This window comes from Triticum aestivum, chromosome 7D (genome assembly GCF_018294505.1).
Source record: "Triticum aestivum cultivar Chinese Spring chromosome 7D, IWGSC CS RefSeq v2.1, whole genome shotgun sequence".
Classification (NCBI taxonomy): Eukaryota; Viridiplantae; Streptophyta; class Magnoliopsida; order Poales; family Poaceae; genus Triticum; species Triticum aestivum.
Genome location: NC_057814.1, coordinates 575,974,000 through 576,000,965, shown reverse-complemented (window position 1 = coordinate 576,000,965; position 26,966 = coordinate 575,974,000). Strand labels below are relative to the sequence as shown.

General features: G+C 47.4%; 1 protein-coding gene, 1 long non-coding RNA gene and 1 pseudogene across 2 annotated transcripts; 1 reads left to right on the top strand and 2 right to left on the bottom strand.

The window, feature by feature from the left end:
* Window positions 1-8,927: 8,927 nt before the first annotated feature.
* On the top strand, window positions 8,928-15,809 carry LOC123166547 (uncharacterized). Its single transcript, XR_006483582.1, has 2 exons — window positions 8,928-9,258; window positions 12,837-15,809. It is a non-coding gene; the product is annotated as an uncharacterized lncRNA (long non-coding RNA).
* LOC123166546 (putative cis-zeatin O-glucosyltransferase) lies at window positions 10,892-12,757 on the bottom strand. The gene has a single exon (XM_044584352.1). It carries the CDS (start codon window positions 12,551-12,553, stop codon window positions 11,054-11,056), a length of 1,500 nt encoding a protein of 499 aa, XP_044440287.1. The 5' UTR covers window positions 12,554-12,757; the 3' UTR covers window positions 10,892-11,053.
* Window positions 15,810-18,257: 2,448 nt separating the features above from the next.
* LOC123171316 (BTB/POZ and MATH domain-containing protein 2-like) lies at window positions 18,258-19,590 on the bottom strand (annotated as a pseudogene).
* Between the last annotated feature and the right edge of the window lie 7,376 nt (window positions 19,591-26,966).

The window sequence follows — 26,966 nt, the reverse complement described above, 5'->3', positions numbered from 1 at the left end:
TGGATCTCCATCAACCTCTCCTTCCCCTTGCTGGATCAAGAAGGAGGAGACGTCTCTCCCAACCGTACGTGTGTTGAACGCGGAGGTGCCGTCCGTTCGGCGCTAGGATCATCGGTGATTTGGATCACGAAGAGTACGACTCCATCAACCCCGTTCTCTTGAACGCTTCCACTCGCGATCTACCAGGGTATGTAGATGCACTCCTCTCTCTCGTTGCTAGATGACTCCATAGATTGATCTTGGTGATGCGTAGAAAATTTTAAATTTCTGCTACTATCCCCTACAGTGGCATCAGAGCTAGGTTTATGCGTAGTTTCTATGCACGAGTAGAACACAAGTTGTTGTGGGCGTCGATTTTGTCAATTTACTTGCCGTTACTAGTCTTATCTTGATTCGGCGGCATCGTGGGATGAAGCGGCCCGGACCGACCTTACACGTACGCTTACGTGAGACAGGTTCCACCGACTGACATGCACTAGTTGCATAAGGTGGCTAGCGGGTGTCTGTCTCTCCCACTTTAGTCGGATCGGATTCGATGAAAAGGGTCCTTATGAAGGGTAAATAGAAATTGGCATATCACGTTGTGGTTTTGGCGTAGGTAAGAATCGTTCTTGCTAGAAACCTATAGCAGCCACGTAAAAGTTTGCAACAACAATTAGAGGACGTCTAACTTGTTTTTGCAGCAAGTGTCATGTGATGTGATATGGCCAGAAGGATGTGATGAATGATATATGTGATGTATGAGATTGATCATGTTCTTGTAATAGGAATCACGACTTGCATGTCGATGAGTATGACAACCGGCAGGAGCCATAGGAGTTGTCTTAATTTATTTATGACCTGCGTGTCAACTGGAACGTCATGTAATTACTTTACTTTATTGCTAACCGTTAGCCATAGTAGTAGAAGTAATAGTTGGCGAGACAACTTCATGAAGACACGATGATGGAGATCATGGTGTCATGCCGGTGACGATGATGAACATGGCGCCCCGAAGATGGAGATCAAAAGGAGCAAAATGATATTGGCCATATCATGTCACTATTTGATTGCATGTGATGTTTATCATGTTTTACATCTTATTTGCTTAGAACGACGGTAGCATAAATAAGATGATCCCTCGCTAAAATTTCAAGAAAGTGTTCCCCCTAACTGTGCACCGTTGCGAAAGTTCGTTGTTCCGAAGCACCACGTGATGATCGGGTGTGATAGGTTCTAACGTTCGCATACAACGGGTGTAAGCCAGATTTACACACGCAATACACTTAGGTTGACTTGACGAGCCTAGCATGTACAGACATGGCCTCGGAACACAAGAGACCGAAAGGTCGAACATGAGTCGTATAGCAGATACGATCAACATGAAGATGTTCACCGATGATGACTAGTCCGTCTCACGTGATGATCGGACACGGCCTAGTTGACTCGGATCATGTATCACTTAGATGACTAGAGGGATGTCTGTCTGAGTGGGAGTTCGTTAATAATTTGATTAGATGAACTTAATTATCATGAACTTAGTCTAAAAATCTTTACAATATGTCTTGTAGATCAAATGGCCCACGCTAATGTTGCCCTCAACTTCAACGCGTTCCTAGAGAAAACCAAGCTGAAAGACGATGGTAGCAACTACACGGACTGGGTCCGTAACCTGAGGATTATCCTCATAGCTGCCAAGAAAGCATATGTCCTTGAAGCACCGCTAGGTGATGCACCTGTTTTCCCAGCAACTCAAGACGTTCTGAACGCCTGGCAGTCGCGTAGTGATGATTACTCCCTGGTTCAGTGCGGCATGCTTTACAGCTTAGAACCGGGGCTCCAAAAGCGTTTTGAGCAGCACGGAGCATATGAGATGTTCCAAGAGCTGAAAATGGTTTTCCAAGCTCATGCCCGGGTCGAGAGATATGAAGTCTCCGACAAGTTCTACAGTTGTAAGATGGAGGAGAATAGTTCCGTCAGCGAACACATACTCAAAATGTCTGGGTTGCACAACCGCTTGTCTCAGCTGGGAGTTAATCTCCCGGATGACGCGGTCGTTGACAGAATCCTTCAGTCGCTCCCACCTAGCTACAAGAGCTTTGTGATGAACTTCAATATGCAGGGGATGGAAAAGACCATTCCTGAGGTATATTCAATGCTGAAATCAGCGGAGGTGGAGATCAAAAAGGAACATCAAGTGTTGATGGTGAATAAAACCACTAAGTTCAAGAAAGGCAAGGGTAAGAAGAACTTCAAGAAAGACGGCAAGGGAGTTGCCGCGCCCGGTAAGCAAGCTGCCGGGAAGAAGACAAAGAATGGACCTAAGCCTGAGACTGAGTGCTTTTATTGCAAGGGAAACGGTCACTGGAAGCGGAACTGCCCCAAGTACTTAGCGGATAAGAAGGCCGGCAATACCAAAGGTATATGTGATATACATGTTATTGATGTGTACCTAACCAGCGCTCGTAGTAGCTCCTGGGTATTTGATACCGGTGCGGTTGCTCATATTTGTAACTCAAAGCAGGAGCTGCGGAATAAGCGGAGACTGGCGAAGGACGAGGTGACGATGCGCGTCGGGAATGGTTCCAAGGTCGATGTGATCGCCGTCGGCACGCTACCTCTACATTTACCTACGGGATTAGTTTTAAACCTCAATAATTGTTATTTAGTGCCAGCTTTGAGCATGAACATTGTATCTGGATCTCGTTTAATGCGAGATGGCTACTCATTTAAATCCGAGAATAATGGTTGTTCTATTTATATGAGAGATATGTTTTATGGTCATGCCCCGCTGGTCAATGGTTTATTCTTAATGAATCTCGAACGTGATGTTACACATATTCATAGTGTGAATGCCAAGAAATGTAAGGTTGATAATGATAGTCCCACATACTTGTGGCACTGCCGCCTTGGTCACATTGGTGTCAAACGCATGAAGAAACTCCATGCAGATGGACTTTTGGAGTCTCTTGATTATGAATCATTTGACACGTGCGAACCATGCCTCATGGGCAAAATGACCAAGACTCCGTTCTCCGGAACAATGGAGCGAGCAACCAACTTATTGGAAATCATACATACTGATGTGTGCGGTCCAATGAGCGTTGAGGCTCGCGGTGGCTATCGTTATGTTCTCACCCTCACTGATGACTTGAGTAGATATGGGTATGTCTACTTAATGAAACACAAGTCTGAGACCTTTGAAAAGTTCAAGGAATTTCAGAGTGAGGTTGAGAATCAACGTGACAGGAAAATAAAGTTCTTACGATCAGATCGTGGAGGGGAATATTTGAGTCACGAATTTGGCACACACTTAAGGAAATGTGGAATTGTTTCACAACTCACGCCGCCTGGAACACCTCAGCGTAATGGTGTGTCCGAACGTCGTAATCGCACTCTATTGGATATGGTGCGATCTATGATGTCTCTTACCGATCTACCGCTATCATTCTGGGGTTATGCTTTAGAGACTGCCGCATTCACTTTAAATAGGGCTCCGTCGAAATCCGTTGAGACGACACCGTATGAATTATGGTTTGGAAAGAAACCTAAGCTGTCGTTTCTTAAAGTTTGGGGATGCGATGCTTATGTCAAGAAACTTCAACCTGAAAAGCTCGAACCCAAGTCGGAAAAATGCGTCTTCATAGGATACCCTAAGGAAACCATTGGGTATACCTTCTACCTCAGATCCGAAGGCAAGATCTTCGTTGCCAAGAACGGGTCCTTTCTGGAGAAAGAGTTTCTCTCGAAAGAAGTAAGTGGGAGGAAAGTGGAACTTGATGAGATGACCCCTCTCGAACCAGAAAGTAGCACAGCACAAGAAAATGTTTCTGTGGTGCCTACACCGACTAGAGAGGAAGTTAATGATGACGATCATGATCAAGTTACCACTGAACTTCGTAGGTCCACAAGGACACGTTCCGCACCAGAGTGGTACGGCAACCCTGTTCTGGAAATCATGTTGTTGGACAACGGTGAACCTTCGAACTATGAAGAAGCAATGGCGGGTCCAGATTCCAACAAATGGCTTGAAGCCATGCAATCCGAGATAGGATCCATGTATGAAAACAAAGTATGGACTTTGACAGACTTGCCCGATGATCGGCGAGCGATAGAAAATAAATGGATCTTTAAGAAGAAGACGGACGCGGATGGAAATGTTACCATCTATAAAGCTCGACTTGTCGCTAAGGGTTATCGACAAGTTCAAGGAGTTGACTACGATGAGACCTTCTCACCCGTAGCGAAGCTGAAGTCCGTCCGAATCATGTTAGCAATTGCCGCATTCTACGATTATGAAATATGGCAAATGGACGTCAAAACGGCATTCCTTAACGGCTTCCTTAAGGAAGAATTGTATATGATGCAGCCGGAAGGTTTTGTCGATCCTAAGAATGCTAACAAAGTATGCAAGCTCCAGCGCTCAATCTATGGGCTGGTGCAGGCATCTCGGAGTTGGAACATTCGCTTTGATGAGATGATCAAAGCGTTTGGGTTTACGCAGACTTATGGAGAAGCCTGTGTTTACAAGAAAGTGAGTGGGAGCTCTGTAGCATTTCTCTTATTATATGTGGATGACATACTATTGATGGGAAATGATATAGAATTCTTGGAAAGTATAAAGGCCTACTTGAATAAGTGTTTTTCAATGAAGGACCTTGGAGAAGCTGCTTACATATTAGGCATCAAGATCTATAGAGATAGATCGAGACGCCTCATAGGTCTTTCACAAAGCACATACCTTGACAAGATATTGAAGAAGTTCAATATGGATCAGTCCAAGAAGGGGTTCTTGCCTGTATTGCAAGGTGTGAGATTGAGCACGGCTCAATGCCCGACCACGGCAGAAGATAGAGAAAAGATGAGTGTCGTCCCCTATGCCTCGGCCATAGGGTCTATTATGTATGCCATGCTGTGTACCAGACCTGATGTAAACCTTGCCGTAAGTTTGGTAGGAAGGTACCAAAGTAATCCCGGCATGGAACACTGGACAGCGGTCAAGAATATCCTGAAGTACCTGAAAAGGACTAAGGATATGTTTCTCGTTTATGGAGGTGACGAAGAGCTCGTCGTAAAGGGTTACGTCGATGCTAGCTTCGACACAGATCTGGATGACTCTAAGTCACAAACCGGATACGTGTATATTTTGAATGGTGGGGCAGTCAGCTGGTGCAGTTGCAAGCAAAGCGTCGTGGCGGGATCTACATGTGAAGCGGAGTACATGGCAGCCTCGGAGGCAGCACATGAAGCAATCTGGATGAAGGAGTTCATTGCCGACCTAGGAGTTATTCCCAATGCATCGGGGCCGATGACTCTCTTCTGTGACAACACTGGAGCTATTGCCCTTGCCAAGGAGCCCAGGTTTCACAAGAAGACCAGGCACATCAAGCGTCGCTTCAACTCCATTCGTGAAAATGTTCAAAATGGAGACATAGATATTTGTAAAGTGCATACGGATTTGAATGTCGCAGATCCGTTGACTAAACCTCTTCCACGAGCGAAACATGATCAACACCAGAACTCTATGGGTGTACGATTCATCACAATGTAACTAGATTATTGACTCTAGTGCAAGTGGGAGACTGTTGGAAATATGCCCTAGAGGCAATAATAAAATGGTTATTATTATATTTCCTTGTTCATGATAATTGTCTATTGTTCATGCTATAATTGTGTTATCCGGAAATCGTAATACATGTGTGAACACATAGACCATAACATGTCCCTAGTGAGCCTCTAGTTGACTAGCTCGTTGATCAATAGATGGTTACGGTTTCCTGACCATGGACATTGGATGTCATTGATAACGGGATCACATCATTAGGAGAATGATGTGATGGACAAGACCCAATCCTAAGCATAGCACTAGATCGTGTAGTTCGTTTGCTGAAGCTTTTCTAATGTCAAGTATCATTTCCTTAGACCATGAGATCGTGCAACTCCCGGATACCGTAGGAATGCTTTGGGTGTACCAAACGTCACAACGTAACTGGGTGGCTATAAAGGTGCACTACAGGTATCTCCGAAAGTGTCTGTTGGGTTGGCACAGATCGAGACTGGGATTTGTCACTCCGTATGACGGAGAGGTATCTCTGGGCCCACTCGGTAATGCATCATCATAATGAGCTCAATGTGACCAAGTTGTTGGTCACGGGATCATGCATTATGGTACGAGTAAAGTGACTTGTCGGTAACGAGATTGAACGAGGTATTGGGATACCGACGATCGAATCTCGGGCAAGTAACGTACCGATTGACAAAGGGAATTGTATACGGGATTACTTGAATCCTCGACATCGTGGTTCATCCGATGAGATCATCGAGGAGCATGTGGGAGCCAACATGGGTATCCAGATCCCGCTGTTGGTTATTGACCGGAGAGTCGTCTCGGTCATGTCTGCGTGTCTCCCGAACCCGTAGGGTCTACACACTTAAGGTTCGGTGACGCTAGGGTTGTAGAGATATTAGTATGCGGTAACCCGAAAGTTGTTCGGAGTCCCGGATGAGATCCCGGACATCACGAGGAGTTCCGGAATGGTCCGGAGGTAAAGATTTGTATATAGGAAGTCCAGTTTCGGCCACCGGGAAAGTTTCGGGGGTTACCGGTATTGTACCGGGACCACCGGAAGGGTCCCGGGGGTCCACCGGGTAGGGCCACCTATCCCGGAGGGCCCCATGGGCTGAAGTGGGAAGAGAGCCAGCCCCTGGTGGGCTGGTGCGCCCCCCATGGGCCTCCCCCTGCGCCTAGGGTTGGAAACCCTGGGGGTGGGGGGCGCCCCACCTGACTTGGGGGGCAAGTTCCCCCCTTGGCCGCCGCCCCCCTTGAGATTGGATCTCTAGGGGCCGGCGCCCCCCAGGGCCCCTATATAAAGAGGGGGGGGGAGGGAGGGCTGCGCACCCAAGCCCCTGGCGCCTCCCCCTCCCCCCGTAACACCTCTCCCTCTCGCTGAGCTTGTCGAAGCCCTGCCGAGATCCCCGCTACTTCCACCACCACGCCGTCGTGCTGCTGGATCTCCATCAAACTCTCCTTCCCCCTTGCTGGATCAAGAAGGAGGAGACGGAGGTGTTGTCCGTTCGGCGCTAGGATCATCGGTGATTTGGATCACGACGAGTACGACTCCATCAACCCCGCTCTCTTGAACGCTTCCGCTCGCGATCTACAAGGGTATGTAGATGCACTCCTCTCTCTCGTTGCTAGATGACTCCATAGATTGATCTTGGTGATGCGTATAAAATTTTAAATTTCTGCTACGATCCCCAACAAAAATGCCACCTGGGCACTTTGACCGGTCAAAATTCCCTTCCTGGCGCGACCCACGCATTTGCCCTCCATCTCTCACGCGAACGCGCTCACGCCCGGCAGCCAGCCACGAGCCTGACTCCATCTTCCTCCGCCGGCGTGGTCCGCTCGTCCCCACGCCCCGCCTTCTTCCACCACCCCCGGATTTGGCCCAACTGCGACACGTCGCCGCCGCGCCGTCCTCGATCTGGATCGAGACGCCGCCACTCCCTTTTCTCTTCTCCGCCCCACGACGACGGCAAACGGTGGGAGGGCCAACAGCGACTAACACGCGCGCAGAGGCAGGGGGGCGGACGGCAGCTGTCTTGCCTTCTCGGGGAGCTGGCCGCCGAAGTACAACAGCCAGGCATTGATGGCGCCTGCGCCATGGCTCGTATCCACGCCACCGGCGGCATGCCGAAGAGAGCCAGCCGGGCGAATCCCACGCCGCCGAGCAGGTGGTGCCCTGCTGTGGGCGGGACAACTGATTCGCCCAGTTTTGCAGCGGGGAGATGGCGTCTCCGGCCACCGGCGCGAAATTCGCCCAAGTTGAGCGCTGAACTTAAACTGGCATGCAGTTTTTGCGCGGAGCTGTGGCTGTGTTGTACCCGTTGCAATGGCGCCGGTGGCCGGATACATCATATACATACATGGTCGTGTCGCCCAGTTCAAGCTCAGCCACACGAGCTGCATCACTGGTCGACGCAGCTGGGCGATGACTTGCTCTTGTACACGTGGCGATTTTGACTAGTCAAAGCGTTCAGGTGGTTTTTTTTTTTTTGCCAAGTCACCTCCGGACAACCAGGACCCATCTGTCATAAACGGGCTTAACGTGCTCTAATCCGTCGATCAGTGTTATTCGCAAAAAAAATAAGGTAGACATGGCGGTTCATGTCAAAAAAAATGTAAGATATTGTTTTCTGATAACCTAGCCCTCAGTGTGGTGGTTTCTTGCAATTTATTCACCTTTATATGAAAGCATGTATCTTTTTGTACTTGTAGCATTACTCGTTCTTTGGGCTTCTGGAACTGGAAGTTTGTTTCACAAGTCTGTTGTGCCTGGTGGCCTGCTCCCTCTGTCGTCTGTCTCTTTGGTTACGTGAAATGTGGTGCGTCGTTTTTGAAACTCTTTATTCCTGAGCGATTTGTTATGAATAAGTGAATCTGAATCTGGTTATCCTGTGACTATGGATGCTTTGTGCTTTGTGCTCAGACCCTCAGATTGTAAGAAGTTACCAGTAAATAGTTTAATCAAACATAGAAGGCTCACTGGATCGTAAATTGTTACTATCACTTATCAATACAATCAAATATACTGTAGATGGTTCACTAGTCTTTACGGTGTGGCGTTTCCACTGGACTTTGTTAGTAGTGGTATTTTGGTAGCCTACCACTGAAAATTAAGCGATTTTTTTGTGGTGATTGAAACGTGGCACATAATTTTCACTGAAGACGATTTAAGGAAGAGAGGATGGCTTGAGGACGCCCATTTTCTTGAATTTCTTGCTAGGTTTGTCTGGAGAATTTTCAGTGGGTTTATTTACCCCACCCGTCGGGCCAAGTGGTGGGTATACCTGGCCTGCGATTGCGAGCCGGGGTGTGCAGTGCGTGTGTTATTTAGAACCTGTCATGCGTTGTGTGTGATTTTATTATCAGAAGAAATGAAAGAAGTGTGAACCTCACCGGCTCACTTGTCTCTCTCTCTCTCTCTCTCTCTCTCTCTCTCTCTCTCTCTCTCTTCATCTTCTCTGCCCCAATTTATCGTGTGGAACTGACACAGATCGCAGCGAGGCCTCACAACTGGATCCAGTCCAAAAGAGCTCGTCGAGCACTGGTCCACTACTACCCTCTCGCCGGCTGCGTCGCTGCCGGAGCCACCGCCGGCGAAGTCATCATTAGATGCGTCGGGAAGGGCGTGTCGTTCGTCATGACCTCCATCGTCGAGCTGAAAGAAGAGCTCCCCGTCTTCTACCCGGCGCCCCATGCATGGTTTCAGCCAGGTACTCCGAACCGTTGATGGTGATGTAGATGACCGTCTTTTCTTCTCGTTGGGGTGACGTGGAACCGCGCCGTTGGCGACGGAAGAGGGCTGGGGCAGCTCATGCAGGCGATCGACCAGCGTGCTTGAAGGGTATCCTCTCCTTCAAGTTTCAGAGGGTGTTTGGTTACAGGAACTTATTGGTGTAGGGACTTAGAAAAGTTCCTTTAAGTCCCATCTAAACCAAACAGGAGGAACTTATAGGGACTTAAAGTGGGCATTTGGGACTTATAAAATAAGACTCTCAAGAAGAGTCTTATAGGGACTTATAGTTGTAATATGGTCTTTTAGTCCATGTTAAGTCTCAGGAACCAAACAGGTAGGGACTTTTTAGGGATTTATAACTTATAAGTTAGGACTAAAAAAAAGTCCTAGGACTTATGAACCAAACAGGGCCTCAGCCAGGTTCTTCAAGGGTATCCCCTCCATGACCTTGCGGGGTGAGATGGCCATCTCCAGTCCTGACGGGGAGGACAATGTCATGACGTTGTCAGATGCACGACGGCTTCATCGAAGAATAGGCCGGTAGTGCCCACCAGGTCGCTACAACCTTCGTCTCCATTCCTATAACACCTTGGTTGCAAAATGGCCACCTCTAGCGATCCTAAAAGTGTCCCCTTCCAGAAATGACCCACAGGAGTGGCAATGGGTCGCCATGGACCCCCCAGAAGCAGCTAACACCAACACGTTGAGAAGATGCATGAAAAATTGATGTAAGATGTACACTTCGAGTTTCTAAACTCCTATAACACCTTGGTTGCAAAATGGCCACCTCTAGCGATCCTAAAAGTGTCTCCTTCCAGAAATGACCCGCAGGAGTGGCAATGGGTCGCCATGGACCTCCCCAGAAGCAGCTAACACCAACACGTTGAGAAGATGCATGAAAAATTGATGTAAGATGTACACTTCGAGTTTCTAAATATAATAAAATTTATCTCTGTTTAATCGCTTTGCCACATATGATGTCGTACTCAAGCTCGATGTTGGAGGAAGTAGTAAAGCGCTCTTCCACGAAACCGAGGGGCAGCCGGTGCTCCACAACGGCCACCATGCACGGGGTGACGGAGAAGGAAAATGACTTGACACCAATTGTTAGCGCCACTAGGGCCATATCCCATGACACATAATGAGAGGGTGAGATGGTCGCATAAGCGCATGGTGTGCTATAGAAATTAAAATTGTATCCTTTCACTTCAAAATAAGTGTTGCTGATTTACTATAAAATTTGTACTACTCCCTCCGTTCCTAAATACTTGTCTTTCTAGGCATTTCAACAAGTGACTACATACGGAGTAAAATGAGTGAATCTACACTCTAAAATATGTCTACATACATCCGTATGTGATATTCATTTGAAATGCCATTTAATAACGGAGGGAGTAATTTAGTACTCGCTCCTTCCCAAAATATAAGGCACGGCTCAACTTTTTTGGTTTCTGTTGCACAATTTTGATAAGATTTTCACTTCTTATATGTCTATAAAATTAGTATACGAACATATGAAATAAATTTGTTTCGCAAGACAAATACAACTATGCCGTTTATACATGTTCAGTCAATGTACTCTGATATATATTAGTAGTCAAAATCGTGCATTAGAGATCGTGCAAAGTCAATCGCGCTTATATTTTGGAAAGAGGGAGTACAACTTGGGACCCACGACGTATTTGTTTTCTTTATTACACTAGTTATTAGGTGAGCAAGTGTTATCAAAAAGAGAAAAAGAAAAAGGAAATAGAAAATGACACGATATAGTATCACCTAGTGAGGTGAGCAACAAAATCCTGCAAATCCTTGCGCGATGAGCCGCCTGCAGCCGCGCACGCGCGAACGGCCTCCCCGAGCGCCATGGCGCGCCGCCTCATCGCGAGCCCTTCCTCGCCGACCATCGCCGTCTCGATCGCCTGCTGTATGGCCGCGGCCGGCGTCACCTCGCCGTGTTTCTCCCACGGCCTCACCAGGAGGCCGGCCCCGAGGTATTTCTCGACGAACTGCGCGTCCCATGGCTGGTCGGAGTGCATGGGCCACGCGAGGATCGGCTTGCCGTGGCTCATGCTCTCCACGGTCGAGTTCCAGCCGCAGTGGCTCATGAACGCCGCCGTGGCCGGGTGCGCCAGGATCTCCAGCTGCGGCGCCCACCCGGTGATCACCAGCCCCGTGCCCTGGGTCTGCTCGGCGAACTCGGACGCCAGCCTCGAGTGTCGCCGGCTGTCGGCGTCGTCCGTGGACACGCTGCCGCGGTCGGCGTCGCGCAGCACCCAGATGAAGCGCTGCTTGCTACCCTGCAGCGCCGCGGCGAGCTCCGCGACCTGCTCTCCTCGCAGCGAGGACGTCGAGCCGAACGACACGTAGAGCACCGACGCCGCCGGTTGCTCGTCGAGCCAGTCCAGGCACTCGTGCCGCCCCTGCTTCGCGTCGATCTGGCCCGGCTCCAGCAGAGGGTTCAACGGCCCGATGGCGAAGATCCTCTGGCCGACGGCGGCGAGGGTCTCGGCGAAGGCGTCGACGAACTCGCCCTCGAGCGCGCGGCACGTGTTGGCGACCATGCCGCCGCCGCGCGAGACCGACTGCGCCATGCTGGACTGCCTCTTGGCGCACTCCATGAACTCCCTGGACACGAACCTGTCCATGGGGGCGTACTCGAGGCCGCACTCCCGCAGGAGGCGGTGCCCGGCGTCCACCATGCCGACCATGTAGGACACGGCGCCGCAGTAGAGCCCGAAGGACTCCCCGTTGCCGTTGGGCAGCCGCTCCGCCTCGACGGCGGCGAAGGCGTTGAGGACGTCGTGCAGGACGACGACGCGGCGGCGGGACGCGGAGAGGTCCCGGAGGAGCGCGGCGAGCGGGGCGGCCGCCCCGGCGACGTAGGCCTCGAACATGGGCATGATGTGGGTGGGGAAGGGCGAGGCGGCGTCCGGGTCGGGCGGCGGGGCGGCGAACGCGGGGATGTCGAGCTCGTGGAAGTGGACGGAGCGGAGCGCCTCCGCGTCCCAGCCGTGCACGCGCGCGCGGGCCTGGCGGACGTGCGCCGCGGGCGCCGCGTAGTGCAGGTCGAGGTCCAGCCCGTGAGGCTCCGACGCGAGCTGCAGCGACAGGTGCAGCAGCTGGTTCAGGTGGCCCTGCATCGGGAACGGCACCGCCACCACCGCCACCGACGACTCCATATCCATTGGATCTGTGTACAGTGTACTCGGTGGGTTTCCTCCTTGCCGATGTGTTTGTGGTGCTGAGGAGCGGAGGGGCGGCCGGCGGTGCATATTTATGAGCGGCGTGCCATGGCGGAAGCTTCCCTTCCGTCAGTGAGCAAATCTGTAGCGCCCACGCTTGTGTTCTTTTAGAAGATGCTGCATGACGTAGGCTCAGATCTACCTTGTTATTCAAAGCATTTCTTAAAGATTGGTCAACAGTGGCGTCTGGTTGCATGGTGACGAGTGAAGCTTCATATATTTCTTTTTTTAATAGGAAGATAATTGTAATTTAGTGATCAGAAGCTGATGAATGGTCTGTCCTGGTCCGATATTTCCTCGATCGACCAAAAAGATGGTGCCCTCGTGGGCAACCGTGGCGGCATCGTAGAAGCTGCAAGGTCGTGGGGGCCGGCGATCGGACGGATCTGTTGTCGGCCCTGTGAGGCGGCCGCGCAGAAACGGCGACGGATCATCGGTGTGCTGAGTGCTGACCGCTGAGGCCTGAGGTAGGTAGTCAATGATGCCTTCACTTGCATACTGTCTACTGAGATACTGTACTACCAAACGGCAAAGTTCAGAAATGGAGTTTCTCTGGAAAACGAAAATGAAGATGATTCTCTCTTGATTTTATCAAGAAGAGTCGATACTTTGTTGAAGACATTGCCCGGATATGTTCGGACTAGTTTTTTAAGGTGAAACTTTGATTCTGTTTTTTGGTTGTTGGATCCGGTGACGACGACACTCGAGTGTCGCTTTCATTCTAAAGGCGTCCTTGTTGAAGAAGCTCGTTGTTCTTGTGGTGTCATGAGATGGTTGATGCGGATATGATCATTGTTGTAGTTTGTCGGATTTGATACTTCAGGGTTTTCTTTTTCCTCGCTTAGGCATAGTTTTGGTCTTATATGAGTTTACTATTTGCCGATCCTTTTTTGTATGGGTTGGCATTGACTGTGTGCGTCCAACTATGTAGAGGTTAAGTGTGTGCTCATTGTTTCTGTGTCCATTTGATGCTTCATTTGAGTAAATTACATCCACCCTTTATAAAAATCAAGTGATTTTTTCTGGACGCACTATTGAAAGAATTTTTTTGGGTAAGTTCACTACCCCAACTTGGAGCGAACAACACAACCCAACTTTGTAGTTTGTCTTACCAAATTCATTCCCTGGCCGGAGATGAAGAGGGTTGAGTTTAGAAGAACAATGCAACATACCGGTTTATACCTCTTACCACTTTGAATAAAATGACATGGTAGGACGATTTGCATGTCACATGATATCTCAATGTTTTGCAACAATGGCAAGAGTCCACAAATGCCAAGATGATATATAGTAGCATCACCAAACTATAAGTACTCTCCACCTATGCATCAGACCCGACTATTTTTTAAAAGTTCCAGTGACTTGATTATTAACCATCGGATTGGGATCCAAGCGTTGCGGGCCTTGTTCTTCCTCTAGAAGTCGCGCCCTATGGCCCCGCCACAAGCATCGGCGGAATTGCCTGCCCCGCCACCCTCGTTCAAAATGTGTTTAGTCTCTAATGTTAATTTGGTGTTGTTGATAATGTTGTTAGTGAGACTAATATCAATTAGTAAGTTTATCTCAGGATCTTGGTCTCTTGATGGGTTTATAAGGAGATGGTTTACCCCCACTTTAGAAAGGAAAAAAAGCGTTAGTTTTTCGAAGACTCAAAGGTTTCGTATGACAATTGATGGGGATCACACAAAACATTCTAGTCATACCCTTGAAAAATTGGTTAAAACCATTCTTCATGTGATATGTGCTACATACCTCATGCACACGGGTCCAAGGGCCATGCACAAGGTGTCCAGGGAAATATCTCTGGACACCCTGTACGCACGAGGTCGGGTCCGAAACTTTCTCGGCACCCCGTGTACTGCATGAGGTCTAGGGTTTCGCTCTCTGGTGATCCCGCGCGCACCGTGTCTTAAGGTTGTGCTCACCCCCACCCCGTGGTAACAATCACTTTGGTGGTGGTAGTGGTGGTGGTGGTGGTGGGGGAGGGGGGGGTTATAAATACCTAGCCTTCTTCGACGTCCAACAACAACAACAAAAAAACCTTTGATTTGAGCCGCTCCACCATGGTCAATACCACAAAAGCTCAATTACTCTCAATCCCTTTGCTAAAACTCCACCAAACTTTGTGGATTGAAAGATAATCAGCCAATTTATATTTCCACCAAACCAATCTATGATCCCCACTCTTGTCCATCACCAATAGTTGCAACTAGCTCTTGCTTGTGGTGTGCTCTGCAAAATTTGTAAAGGTCTGATGGTGACCTCCAAGACCAACCACGAGTGGTTTGAGGTTCATCCATTAAGGGTGATTCAAAGGAGATTAGTGGGAGCTACTTGGTGGCATTCCAGAGCTTTGACTCTGGTCACTTTTCAATGTAGATTAGCACTCCCCAAAAGGTATTGAACTTGGGGATACATTTGCGTGTTTGACTTGTGTAGTTAATCTTTTTCCTACCTTTACTTGTGTTTGCTAGCTATTTTGTTGACATTTCATCCTAGTATGTTAGCATGCTTGCCATATAGGTTCTTCTCATCTTAGGTTGCATATCAAGAGAACTTACTTTATCCGATTGCCCCTAAAATTGTAAGTTAGCTAAATTTTGTAGTCTCCTATTCACCCTCCCTCTAGTTGACCTCACGATCTATTCATGCGTCTAGTGACACTGCAACTTGCCCCTCGTCGCCATATAGATTTTTATTTTATTGTTTCGTCTTTAACGTTAATACCAATACCACTAATTCCACTATTATATGGTTATTCTTGCAAACTATAACAAAGGGCAATTTTTATGTAAGTTGTGTGCAAATTTTGCAATATTTGTTTTACTTTTTATTTAAATTTATTTCCCTTTAGGGGTGATAACAATGCTACTAATTCCACTATTATATGTTTATTCTTGCATATTATAACAAAGTGGATATTTTGTGTAAAATATGTGCAAATTATGTCATTATTTGTTTTAGCTTTTATTTCATTTTCCGTATTCTTTAAGGGTAAGACCAATGCCACTAATGCTCCTTCTTAGATTTGTTTTCTTCAAAAGTTCCACTATTATATGTGTATTCTTGCCTATTTAATAGAATCACAAATTGCTTGCAAAATTTGTCATTATTTGTTTTAGTTTTTGTTTTCATTTTTCTTTCTTCTAAAAAGGTAATATATATGCAACTAATTCATTCTTCCTTGGAAAACATTATTATTTTGATTTTGTTTCAGTGGCATTTGTCCTTTCGTTGGACCTGTATATTATGTGATTTTTTCTTTGTTTTTAAAGGGTAATACGAATGCCATTAATTCATTCCTTCTTAAAAAACTTTTAGTTTTTCAAAAATTTAACTATTATTTGCTTATTCTGTACATTATAAAAAGACGCAATTTATGTGTAAATTGTACAAAATTTGTTATGAATTTTTGTTTTTTCTTCTCCTTTGAAGGGCAATACTAATGCCACTAATTCATTCTTTCTTACATTTTTTTCCTTCATTTATTTTCATTTCTGTGTTCTGTCTTACCATGTATTGGGTCAGTTTGTGTCTTATCAAATCAAGCCAACATATCTGGCGGGCTTCTATTTTGTGACCATAGGGCTGAATGCTCTTTTAAAAAAAGTCATCTGGGACAAAATTTAGTGCATGTCGATTTTCATTTTGTTGCATGTTTGTTTGTCCACAGGATGGTGCAAAATCGGACTTGTAACAAGTAGTATTAGAATTTCATTCTCTTTTTTTTGCAGGGATTAGAATTTCATTCGACATACCCTTTTTCTTCTTTTGGTTATCGGATTAACGTATTTGTACTGTGCTTTGTTGTTGTCTCAGTCCAAGATCGATTGTATTAACGGGTTTGTATTGTGCTTAGTTTTGTGTTACAAACTTAAAATAAAATCTATATGTTAATTATTTTTCTAATTTTCAAGGACCTGAAATATTTAATTTTTTAGTTCTGTCAATTTCCTTGTCTTGATTGAAGCAGCCCACCTACAAAGGATTGTATCCGGTCTGTGATTCAAGTAGACATAAAAATCACCGAACTCTTGCTGATCTATGCGTGAAACAAGTACGAGCCCTATGCATGAATGTCAATGTCCTAAATCCTGTGTTATAGCTGGGTGATGAAGTGAGCAAGTGGTAGATATATAGAAAACTTTGAGAGGGAAGGACACGAAAGAGACTAGAACTACACTTGTATTCAATCAATCAAAGTGTACATATATACTGACCCATGAACACGTAGATGCGACCATGATCTAATAAATACCACCGAAGCTGACTCCACTAAACCAGCGCATGCAATAATGACACATGAGAACATGAGAAGTTGTTATAGAGAGATGGAGCTTGGGAGCTATTGATGTGGGAGTAACGGGTCGGGGTGACGTGCTCTAATAGAAACGATCGAGTAGGAATCTGCAAGCAAATCGACTAATATAATTTTTTGGTCACTCAACTGGCCCAAAAACAAATTCAATCAACTTTCACGTAGCTTGTCCCTTTTTTTAAAAGGTAACAAAAATATCCTCAAGATCATGGAGAGAAGACGAACATAGCTCTAGACGGGACGCAGCCAAGAGCAGCAGCACATACTTACTCCCTCTGTTCCACAATTCTTGTCATGGTTTTAGTTATAATTTGAACTAAAACCATGACAAGAATTATGGAACGGAGGGCTTGAATTACACCATTTGCACTCGAGGGAAGTCAATGGAAAGATTAGGAGATAGTGCCAATTTTAGGTTAATAATAAGGCATGGTTGTTTGGTCTTCAAGCGCAAAGAATCATAGTACAATGTTACCAAAAAAGTTCTTTATCTTACTAAAACACTCTAGGTGAACTAAATCCCTCGCAGGTGCCCGTTGCACTCGTGTAACAGTGCAACGCTCTACCTATTGGGACCCGATGGGTATGGTGCCCATGCAAGTGTGTGCTTCCCGCCTTCCCTTTCCTATGAAGGACTCCCTCCGTCCGGAAATACTTCTCATAGAATGGATGAAAATATCCAGAAATACCTGTCATAGAAATGGATGAAAATGACAAGTATTTCCGGACGGAGGGAGTAGGTGTGGTTTTTCTCCGTGTGAAGTTTCTAGAATTTTTGAATGTTAAAATATTTACCTTTTTAAAAGCTAACTTTATTATTTGAAATCACAAAGTTTAAATTTTCAAAAGTTGAAGTTATAAAATTTTAACATTGTGAAGTTTTGAAAATCCTAAAAGTTTTAAATATTGAAAGCTCAACCAAGATTTTTTGAAAGCTTGTACAATAATTTCTAAAACTGTCTAAAATGAAATTTCAGGTAATAGAAATCGGTAAATATGAAAACTTGGCCCAAAAAGAGGAAAAACAATCTCGTGCGTAGCCCATGTGCGGCTGACCCTCAATTAGCCGTGTTCCTCTCTCGGGCCGGGGTAGGGTGTTGTGATCCTTTAATTTGCCAATACAACCATGTTTGATTTTCACTTTCAGACTTTTTCCTTTTTCATTAGCGATTTTTTGGGTGCTCCTATGCTCCAAATAACTATCACTACTTCTTGGAATTTTACTCTTGGACTTCTTGAAGCTAGACAATCTGTTGGATGGAAGATTTAACCAAAAGAAACGATAAGAGAAAGAATTGACAATCATTTATAATAGGGAAAAAAACAGAGTTTATACTGTGTAAAAAATAGAGTTTGCAGCACGAGACACGCAGACTATAGCTCATTGAATCAAGCCTCTACTCTACCCGAGACAATCTAATCGACATCACTTCGTATATCTAGCTGGTAGACGATTCCTAACCCTTAGTTGCTAGTTGCTCCTATATTGTAATCTTCTTGAGGACAAGCTCCATGAGAGCGGAAGGGACAATACGTCCTTACCTTCTCAAACCCATCCGATGCCATGAATGATTCCAGGTTCCCCGGACAAGAGAGGAACTGGATGCATGCCGCCCTCAGCGCGGAGCAACTATGCTTCTCCGCCAACGCTAGAGCGACAGCCACGGAGCTCATGTCGACGCGCCAGCACAATGCGTCCTCGCAGAGGAGCTTCAACTCTTCCAGCTTGTACCTGTCCGCCGCGACGAGCAGCCTCTCCGCCATCGACGCCGACAGGATCACGGGAGGTGAGTCCGTGTAGATGAACTGGAGCAGGGCCTTGAACACCTCGGCGTCCATGTCGTCGACGCGCAGTACGGCGGTGTCGCTGCTGTCGCTGGCGGTGGCCGAGGCGAGCGAGAGGTCCGCCTTGAAGACGGGTGACCCGGCCTCGAGTATCTGCCGGTGCGCGGGGAGCGTCTCCCCGCCGACCTCGATGTGCACGTCCACTCCCTTCGTGTTCCAGACGGCTTCCCCGAGTTGCCCGGGCAATCCGAAGGGAGGCGCCACCACTGTAGGCTCCGGTGCGGCAGTCTCGGCGTGGTCTTCGGTGCACAGCTCGGTGACGGTGACGGTGACATCGCACAGAACAGTCAGGCAGTCGTCCTTGAGATGCTTCCTCGTTAGGGCGTCCAGATCCTCGTGTTTCAAGAAGCCCCGCGTGCCCCAACTGAGGTTACTCGAGAAGAAGCGTGTCTTGGCTATGTCTCGAGTGTAGCTCGGCTTCCATGCCTGGTCGAGTATGCTCAGCTGGGCCTTTGCCGTGGCATCCCCGGTCCTCTCGTGGCTGGCATGCTCGAGGAAGAGAGAGGGACATGTACCCCTCGTACTCCTTCCCGTTGCCGTTTGGGTAGCATACGAGACGCCAGTCGTGGCCGCCGACGCGGAACGTGCCTGATCTCACCTTAGCGCCATTGCCCGTCGACCCGGAACATGTGGGAGCCGGTCGCCTGCCGCGCGGCGATGCTTGAAGCGGAGAGCTGCTGCCGGCCGGCGGCACGCAGGGCGGAAAAGGCAGCGGAGATCGACATGTATGACTGGAGCGCGTACGTGGACGTCGACCAAGGAGACGGCCGCCGCTAGCTTGTGTAGAGATGGCCGGAGTTGGATGTGCGGCAAATCGCAAGATGCATGCGCGTGTTATATACGTACGGTTATAGGTCGCTATTTCAAGAGTCCTCGACGGCGTCGGTAGAGATAAACTAGAATTTTTTTAATTCTTTTTGTTGAGAATCAGGTAGAGATATAGATTTGTGTTAACAGGGGAACTATATTATACTAGTCGGCGTGCAGCAGATCTGGTCGTAATTCTTATCTCAACTTTAAAACATGTAAAACTCTAAATATACTAGGAGTAGTTACGACTCAGCCACAATTATTTCTTTTCAGTTTTGCTAGAACTCATCTAGATGAGATTTAATTTGGTCTCATTCATCTTTTATAGTCACTGGATGTGATGTTATAAGATGCGTGTGTGTTGACGTGGGTTGTATCCATTCTTGTTTTCCAGGTGAATGAGACCAAATTACGTCTCATCTAGATGAGTTCTAGATACTCCCATTCCTTTTACCGGATCTATCTATTGATCAAATCAATCCGGCAATTAAACCCACACATTTTGTAAACCTGGCAAGAAGCCCAGATCTATACTGGTTCAACATCAATCTTGTCCGACATATACCTTACATCCACCATATTTTAGATTTTAGTGACATTTAATTTGATTTGAGTATGGGTAAGAGAAGGCAAGGAAAGTTTCAGTTAGTAGAGATTTTGGTAATATTGATTTGATTCGATTCGACTGCGTTAATGCAGGACGTGGTTTTTGGAAAGTATCGATTTTGTTTAGATTATTCCAATTTATTATATTTATGTTGGTTTTTATTTTATGCGGCATTGGTTGTGGTTGTCAAAAACCAACCCTAACTCAAGGGGGGGGGGGGGGGTGGACCGTTAGGGGGCAAATACCGTAAAAGAGGGGAGACGGCGAAACCAACTCTCCTATAATAATAGAGATAAAAAATACATCTCTTGAGGTATGATTGCCTTTTTTGTCCTGAACTGATTGCAGACGAAAAGTCATCAAGGTATATGGGACCAGCATCCGAGAGACGAAAGAATTGAGATCACCCTTGTTGGAAGATACACAAATTCAAAATCCTAGCCTAAAAAAAAGTTCCCGGCCTCACGTCAGCACATGAGGCAGTACCAACATGACGAAAAGGAGGCTAAGGGACCAAACACCAAAGAAAAGCCGCCGCCACCACCACATCGATAAACTCTGCAAACACTACGGAAGTACTCTATGCCAATGAGCCATCGCCGCCCACATCGAGATCGGGAGGCTCAAGGAAATTTTATTCGCCAGATCGGCAAGTTCTATAGGACGGTCGTTCGACCTGCAATGTTGTATGACGCTGAGTGTTGGCCGACTAAAAGGCGATATGTTCAACAGTTAGGTGTGGCGGAGATGCGTATGTTGAGATGGATGTGTGGCCACATGAGGAAGGATCGAGTCCGGATGATATAAGAGATAGAGTTGGGGTAGCACCAATTGAAGAGAAGCTTGTCCAACATCGTCCGAGATGGTTTGGGCATATTCAGCACAGGCCTCCAGAAGCTCCAATGCATAGCAGACAGCTAAAGCGTGCGGAGAATGTCAAGAGAGGTCGGGGTAGACCAGATTTGACACGGGAGGAGTCCGTTAAGAGAGACCTGAAGTATTGGAGTATCACCAAAGAACTAGCTATGGACAGGGGTGCGTGGAAGCTTGCTGTCCATGTGCCAGAGCCATGAGTTGGTCGCGAGATCTTATGAGTTTCACATCTAGTCTACCAACAACTTATTTGAGACTAAAGGATTTGTTGTTGTTGTTGTTGTTGTTGTATCCTCGAACAAAGGGAAGGGTGCATCTATCCGTCAGTTGCTCGGAATAGCTCTATGGAATAGTTGATATATTTTCACGGCTTACTACTCATCTTCCTCCAACGCGTGGCTACTGTTCATCTTCTTTCCCTCCCAGTGGACCCGCTCTTTGGCCCCTGCTTAACTACCTGCCGCTGCCACGCGCCACATCACCCTCTCCGAGCTGCCTCCTCCGATGTGCCGCCGTCACCTCGATCATCCCTCTAAGCCTCACCCTTCTCCTGCGCCGGCGAGCGTCAACCCTCTTCCTCTCACATTGTCCCGGTTTCCAGTAATCTCCTGGCTCGCCCTCGTCGGGTGGCTGCGCAGCCACCCCGTTTTAGGCTTGGGCACAGGGCGCGTGAGGGATCGGGTGATCCAAGAAACAATTTTAGGCACCTGATGTCTAGCACATCAACATTTCTTTTTGCTTTTTTCTGTAGTGTTTAGTGCGAGTGGAAGGTGACGTTCTTGTCAACAGCAAGGTGAACATGGTGACTTCGTCAATCTTGAAGCTCCGCAACTCTGACCCGGTCTTCGGTAGGCGTCGTGTGGGTACGTGTTTATTGGTGTGAGTGTGTGTATTATGTCTATGTTGTCTTGTAATCGATGTTTTCGAAAAGAAAGAAGGAAAAATAGAGATTACGGAGATCTACAAGAAGCCGATCTGTTACAAACACAAACCCACGCACGCTCGTACGTACAACAGAATAAGTTGATTAACTCAGACCGGATGCCACAGAGAAAGAGTCGGAGCCGAGCCGGGTGCGCTCCACGCACACTCATATAACCGACGCGTCAACCTCTATATACTGCCCCGACAGGATCACGAGAGAGAAGCCAATCGATCGAGTCACAAGATCGACGACCGATTGCGCGCGCACCATGACATCACCAACATCGCCCTCCGGCCAGTGGGCGGATCTCCCGGCCGATCTGCTCCGGGACATCTCCGGCCGTCTCCACGCCGCGTCCGACGCCGTCCGCTTCAACGCCGTCTGCAAATCATGGTGCAACACTTGAAAATAAAAGGGGCCTCCTGCCGTGGCTCGTCGCACCGTCGGCCGCCGATGACTCTGTCTCCGTGGAGGACCAGCGGTGCCGCTGCGTCTTCTCCAAGGCCAGCTACATCGCGCCTGGCGTCTGCGTCCGGGACACGAGGGTCGCCCGCACCGACGGCACCGCGGCGTGGCTGCTCAGCGCCGACCTCTCCCTCGTCAACCCTCTCACAGCCGGACCCCTGCCTTTCCCCCGCGAGCGTCTCGACCGCAAGTGGCTGGATCACAGGCATCGCGTCGTCTCCGACGACGGCGCCGTCCTTCTATACGACTTCCGGCCAGAGCAAGGTAACAATCCACACAGTAGATTCTGGGCGTCCTTCCTGCGCCCGGGCCACGGTGAGTGGCAGCGTGTGACGTCGAATCTCGGCACCGACCGCTGCTGCGCGGCCGCGTATTACTATGGCTACATCGTGTGCGTTGGCTTGGCTACCTGCCACATCCTCTGGCCGCGCTGGGATGAAATCTATCCAGGCCTCTACACCAATGTAATCACCAACGAAGTGCAAGGGGCCCTGCCGGATGAGCCCGGTAAGCCGGTGCAGCTACCTCTTTGAGTCCGGAGGCGACCTGCTCCTTGCCAGTGTTCTTCAAGCGGACAGCGGCACCGACCTGTCGGTGTCACTGCACCAACTGTGTTTGCGGAACGGCGGCGAGGGGGAGGAGGAGCGGGTGGTGGAGTGGGTGCGCGATGACGAATCAGACTTCCACGACGCTGTCCTCTTCTTGGGTTTCCCGGGTAGCTTCCCTGTGGATGCCGTGTGGTTCGGCGAGGAGCTGAGCGGTGGCACCGCCTACTTTGTCATCGACAACACGGCAGGCCAAGACGGACGTTCTGATCCTCCGGAGCCGTGCAGCGTGTATATGTACAGCTTCAAGGACGGCGCCACCACGCTGGTGGAGACCCTGCCGCCTGGATGGCACGACACGGGGTGCCTGTGGTTCCTGCCCGATCCCCAGATACCTGTCTTTCCTGCGCGGATGACTCAAGGCCAGGGAGGAACCCCAACGACCTGCAACGACGTCGGTGATCTGTCCCCGAAGGTGGATAGCTCCCGGCTGCGAGACATGTTCAGCAAGCACGGGAAGGTGGCCCGCGCAAGAGTCGTGTACGACAAGCGTGGGCGATCGCGAGGGTTTGGGTTTGTGACCATGGCGACACGGAAGGGATTCAACAATGCCATGCCCGCTTGCAACGCCGTGCAGTAGCCACACCGCAGCGGCGTCATCAATCTGATGGTTTTTTTTGTTTGCATTATTTCATAGCTTCATCATTGGCTAATGCTACCAGCAGTGGCCGAGCTAGCGAATAGCCAAAGCCTAGGTCGGCATAAGCTAAAGTACGTACGCACTGCAGTGGTTCTACTATTTTAGATATGTTCCTAGAGAAAATTTAGTAGGGAGTTGACAGTAGCAATTATGCGAACTGGGTCCGTAAACTGAGGATTGTCCTCATTGCTGCGCGGAAGGATTATGTCCTTAATGCACCGCTCAGTGTGCTGAACCTCGAGCGTCGGTTGTGGATGTTGCGAACATCTGACATACACGTTTTGATGACTACATGATAGTTCAGTGCGTAATGCTAAATGGTTTAGAATTCAGGCACCGAAGACGTTTTTGAAACATCGCAGAACATATGAGATGTTCCAAGGACTGAAATTGGGATTTCAGGCTAGTTCCCACGTCAAGAGGTATGAGACCTCTGACAAGTTTCTTAAGCCTGCAAACTAAGGAGAAAAGCTCAATCGTTGAGCATGTGCTCAGATTGTATGAGTACTACAATCGCTTGAATCGACTGGGAGTTAATCTTCCAGATGAGATAGTGATGGTTCTCCAAAGTCACTGCCACCAAGGTACTAGATCTTCGTGATGAACTATAACATATCAGGGATATATATGATGATCCTTGAGCTATTCGCGACACCGCGAAAATAGAAATCAAATAGGAGCATCAATTGTTGATGGTTAGTAAACCACTAGTTTCAAGAAGGGCAAGGGCAAGAAAGGGATACTTCATGAAACAGCAAATCAGTTGCTGCTCTAGTGAAGAAACCCAAGGTTGAACCCAAACCCGAGACTAAGTGCTTCTGAAATAAGGGGAACGGTCACTGAAGCAGAACTACCCTAGATACTTGGTAGATGAGAAGGCCGGCAAGGCCGACAGAAGTATATTGGATATACATTATAATGTGTACTAGTAGTACTCGTAATAGCACCAGGGTATTAAAATACCGGTTCGGTTGCTAAGTGTTAGTAACTCGAAACAAAAAGCTACGGAATAAACGGAGACTAGCTGAAGGTGAGATGACGATATGTGTTGGAAGTGTTTCCAAGGTTGATGTGATCAACCAATGCATGCTCCCTCTACCATCGAGATTGGTGTTAAACCTAAATAATTGTTATTTGGTGTTTGCATTGAGCATAGACATGATTGGATTATGTTTATCGCAATACGGTTTCATTTAAGGAGAATAATGGTTACTCTGTTTATTTGAATAATACCTTCAATGGTCTTGCACCTAAAATGAATGGTTTATTGAATCTCGATCGTAGTGATACACATGTTCATGCCAAAAGATATAAGATAGTAATGATAGTACCACATACTTGTGGCACTACCATTTGAGTCATATTGGTATAAAACGCATGAAGAAGCTCCATGTTGATGGATCTTTGGACTCACTCGTTTTTTGAAAAGTTTGAGACATGCGAACCATGTCTATTGGTTTATACGCATGAAGAAACTCCATGCAGATGGATCGTTTGGACTCACTTGATTTTGAATCACTTGAGACATGCAAATCATACCACATGGGCAAGATGACTGAAAGGCCTCGTTTTCAGTGAGATGAAACAAGAGAGCAACTTGTTGAAAGTAATACATTTGATGTGTGCAATCCAATGAGTGCTGAGGCACGCAGTGAATATCGTATGCTCTTACTTCACAGATGATTTGAGTAGATTCTAAGTATATTTACTTGATGAAACACAAGTCTGAATTATTGAAAGGTTCAAGTAATTTCAGAGTGAAGTTGAAGATCGTCGTGACAAGAGGATAAAATGTCTATGATATGATCATAGAGATGAATATCTGAGTTACGTGTTTGGTACACAATTAAGACATTGTGGAAATTGTTTCACAACTAATGCCGCCTGGAACACCATAATGTGATGGTGTGTCCGAACATCATAGCTGCACCCTATTGGATGTGGTGCATACCATGATGTCTCTTCATAGATTGATCTTGGTGATGCGTATAATTTTTTTAATTTCTGCAACGATCCCCAACATATCGTATAATCATACCCGCGGATACTTGAGGTGACATTGGAGTATCTAGGTGACATTAGGGTTTTGGTTGATTTGTTTCTTAAGGTGTTATTCTAGTACGAACTCTATGATAGATCGAACGGAAAGAATAGCTTCGTGTTATTTTACTATGGACTCTTGAATAGATCGATCAGAAAGGATAACTTTGAGGTGGTTTCGTACCCTACAATAATCTCTTCGTTTGTTCTCCGCTATTAGTGACTTTGGAGTGACTCTTTGTTGCACGTTGAGGGATAGTTATATGATCCAATTATGTTATTATTGTTGAGAGAACTTGCACTAGTGAAAGTATGAACCTTAGGCCTTGTTTCCTAGCATTGCAATACCGTTTACGCTCACTTTTACCACTTGTTACCTTGCCGTTTTTATATTTTCAGATTACAAATACTCATATCTATCATCCATATTGCACTTGTATCACCATCTCTTCGTCGAACTAGTGCACCTATACAATTTATCATTGTATTGGGGTGTTGGGGACACAAGAGACTCTTTGTTATTTGGTTGCAGGGTTGCTTGAGAGAGAGCATCTTCATCCTACACCTCCCACGGATTGATAAACCTTAGGTCATCCACCTGAGAGAAATTTGCTACTGTCCTACAAACCTCTGCACTTGGAGGCCCAACAACGTCTACAAGGAGAAGGTTGCGTAGTAGACATCATCGGCCCCACGCCTTTTTCCTTCTACCGGAGGGGGAAAAGGGGAAGGAGAGGAAGTAGGAGAAGGAAAGGGGGGTGGCGCCCCCTTCCCAAGTCCAATTCGGCCTCCTCCCTTGTGGGCTGGTTAGCCTCCCTCCTATGGCGCATAAGACCCATATCTTTCCCCGGAGGGTTCCGGTAACCTCCCGGTACTCCGGAAAAATGCCCGAATCACTCGGGACCATTCCGATGTCCGAATGCAACCTTCCAATATATGAATCTTTACCTCTCGACAATTTCGAGACTCCTCGTCATGTCCGTGATCTCATCCGGGACTCCGAACAACCTTCGGTACATCAAATCACATAACTCATAATACAAATCGTCATCGAACGTTAAGCGTGCGGACCCTACGGGTTCGAGAACTATGTAGACATGACCGAGACACTTCTCTGGTCAATAACCAATAGCGGAACATGGATGCTCATATTGGCTCCTACATATTCTACGAAGATCTTTATCGGTCAAACCGCATAACAACATACGTTGTTCCCTTTGTCATTGGTATGTTACTTGCCCGAGATTCGATCGTCGGTATCATCATACCTAGTTCAATCTCGTTACCGGCAAGTCTCTTTACTCATTCCGTAATG